General features: G+C 42.0%; 1 protein-coding gene across 1 annotated transcript; it reads right to left on the bottom strand.

The window, feature by feature from the left end:
* Nucleotides 1-521: 521 nt before the first annotated feature.
* Nucleotides 522-1039, bottom strand: LOC110037173 (UDP-glycosyltransferase 88B1-like; the record flags this gene model as incomplete). Its single annotated transcript, XM_020741756.1, is given in 1 exon segment — nt 522-1039. A coding segment is annotated over 1 exon segment (518 nt), but the record flags the coding sequence as incomplete, so codon positions are not given.
* Between the last annotated feature and the right edge of the window lie 32 nt (nt 1040-1071).

The following is a 1071-nucleotide window of genomic DNA, read 5'->3' as shown; positions in this document are numbered from 1 at the left end:
TTCTCTCATCCGGTGCTAGTGGAATCTCCCTCCCCATACACATAAGATATTTGATTTAACGTCGAACTATGTAAATCTCTTTTGTATGATTGATGTTGTGTGGGTTTCTACACTTTCACACTATTTTCGCATAACAATGGGAATAATATAGTTTGCATCACTTGGTTCAATTCTATCAAGATTCCAATCAAGACAGAAGTTTTTTCAAATCTAGTTAGAACATAATTTGTTTGTGAAAAACTTCAATAAATTTTTTAAACGCTATAATTATATAAGAAGTGGTCTTTTGGTTCAAAAAGAAAATTAAAATAAACTAAAATAAAAAAAAATAACAAACTTATTTTTCTTAATTGCTAAAATTATGGGTCACACAAAATTAAAATTTTCAACTGAAATAAAAGATTTAAACATATATATCCAATTTAAAACAACTTCAAAAAATACTTCAAATTTCAAATATGCTAATATATTTCTACTCATTTTTAAACTTAGTACAAATAAAATTGATCATTTATGCACTTGCCTGGAGAGGTCGGGGCTCCAGCGCAAGAAAGGTGTTCGCGATGATCCCATCAACATCTGTCATCTGGCTGAAACTGAAGATAAAAGCTTTGTAAGCCTCTTCATCCCGATTGAGCAGGGGAAGGGGCATGTCGCGTGCGGGGATGGGAGGAAGGCCTGGGAAGCGGAGAAGGTAGTCGCCAAGGTCTTTAAAGCTTGTGGTGACCACCGAGTGGAGGGTGGGGAGGTGGAGAAAGGCAGCAAGGGAAGCTCCGCTGCTTGGGAAGAAGATGTATGAGGGTATATGTAGCTCGGCTGCTACATCTAGCGCGATTGTGCAGAAGAAATCAAGTATGAGTGCGCGGACAGAGGAGGATTGGGAGAGATCGGAGAGTAAAGTGAGGAGGTGAGGGTTGGAGAGGCGGAGGAGATCGAAGGTTTGGGCTTCGTGGTGAGGAGATGGATTTTTGGGGAGGGAGACGGAAGGGAGGGGGTGGAAGGAGAGGAAGGGGTGGGAGGAGGAGATGCGGCTGATGAATGTGGCTGGGGGGGGGGGGGGGGGGGGGGTGG

Source organism: Phalaenopsis equestris, unplaced genomic scaffold, assembly GCF_001263595.1.
Source record: "Phalaenopsis equestris unplaced genomic scaffold, ASM126359v1 Scaffold216328, whole genome shotgun sequence".
In the NCBI taxonomy this organism is placed as follows: domain Eukaryota; kingdom Viridiplantae; phylum Streptophyta; class Magnoliopsida; order Asparagales; family Orchidaceae; genus Phalaenopsis; species Phalaenopsis equestris.
This window is presented reverse-complemented; position numbering and strand designations above follow the sequence as displayed.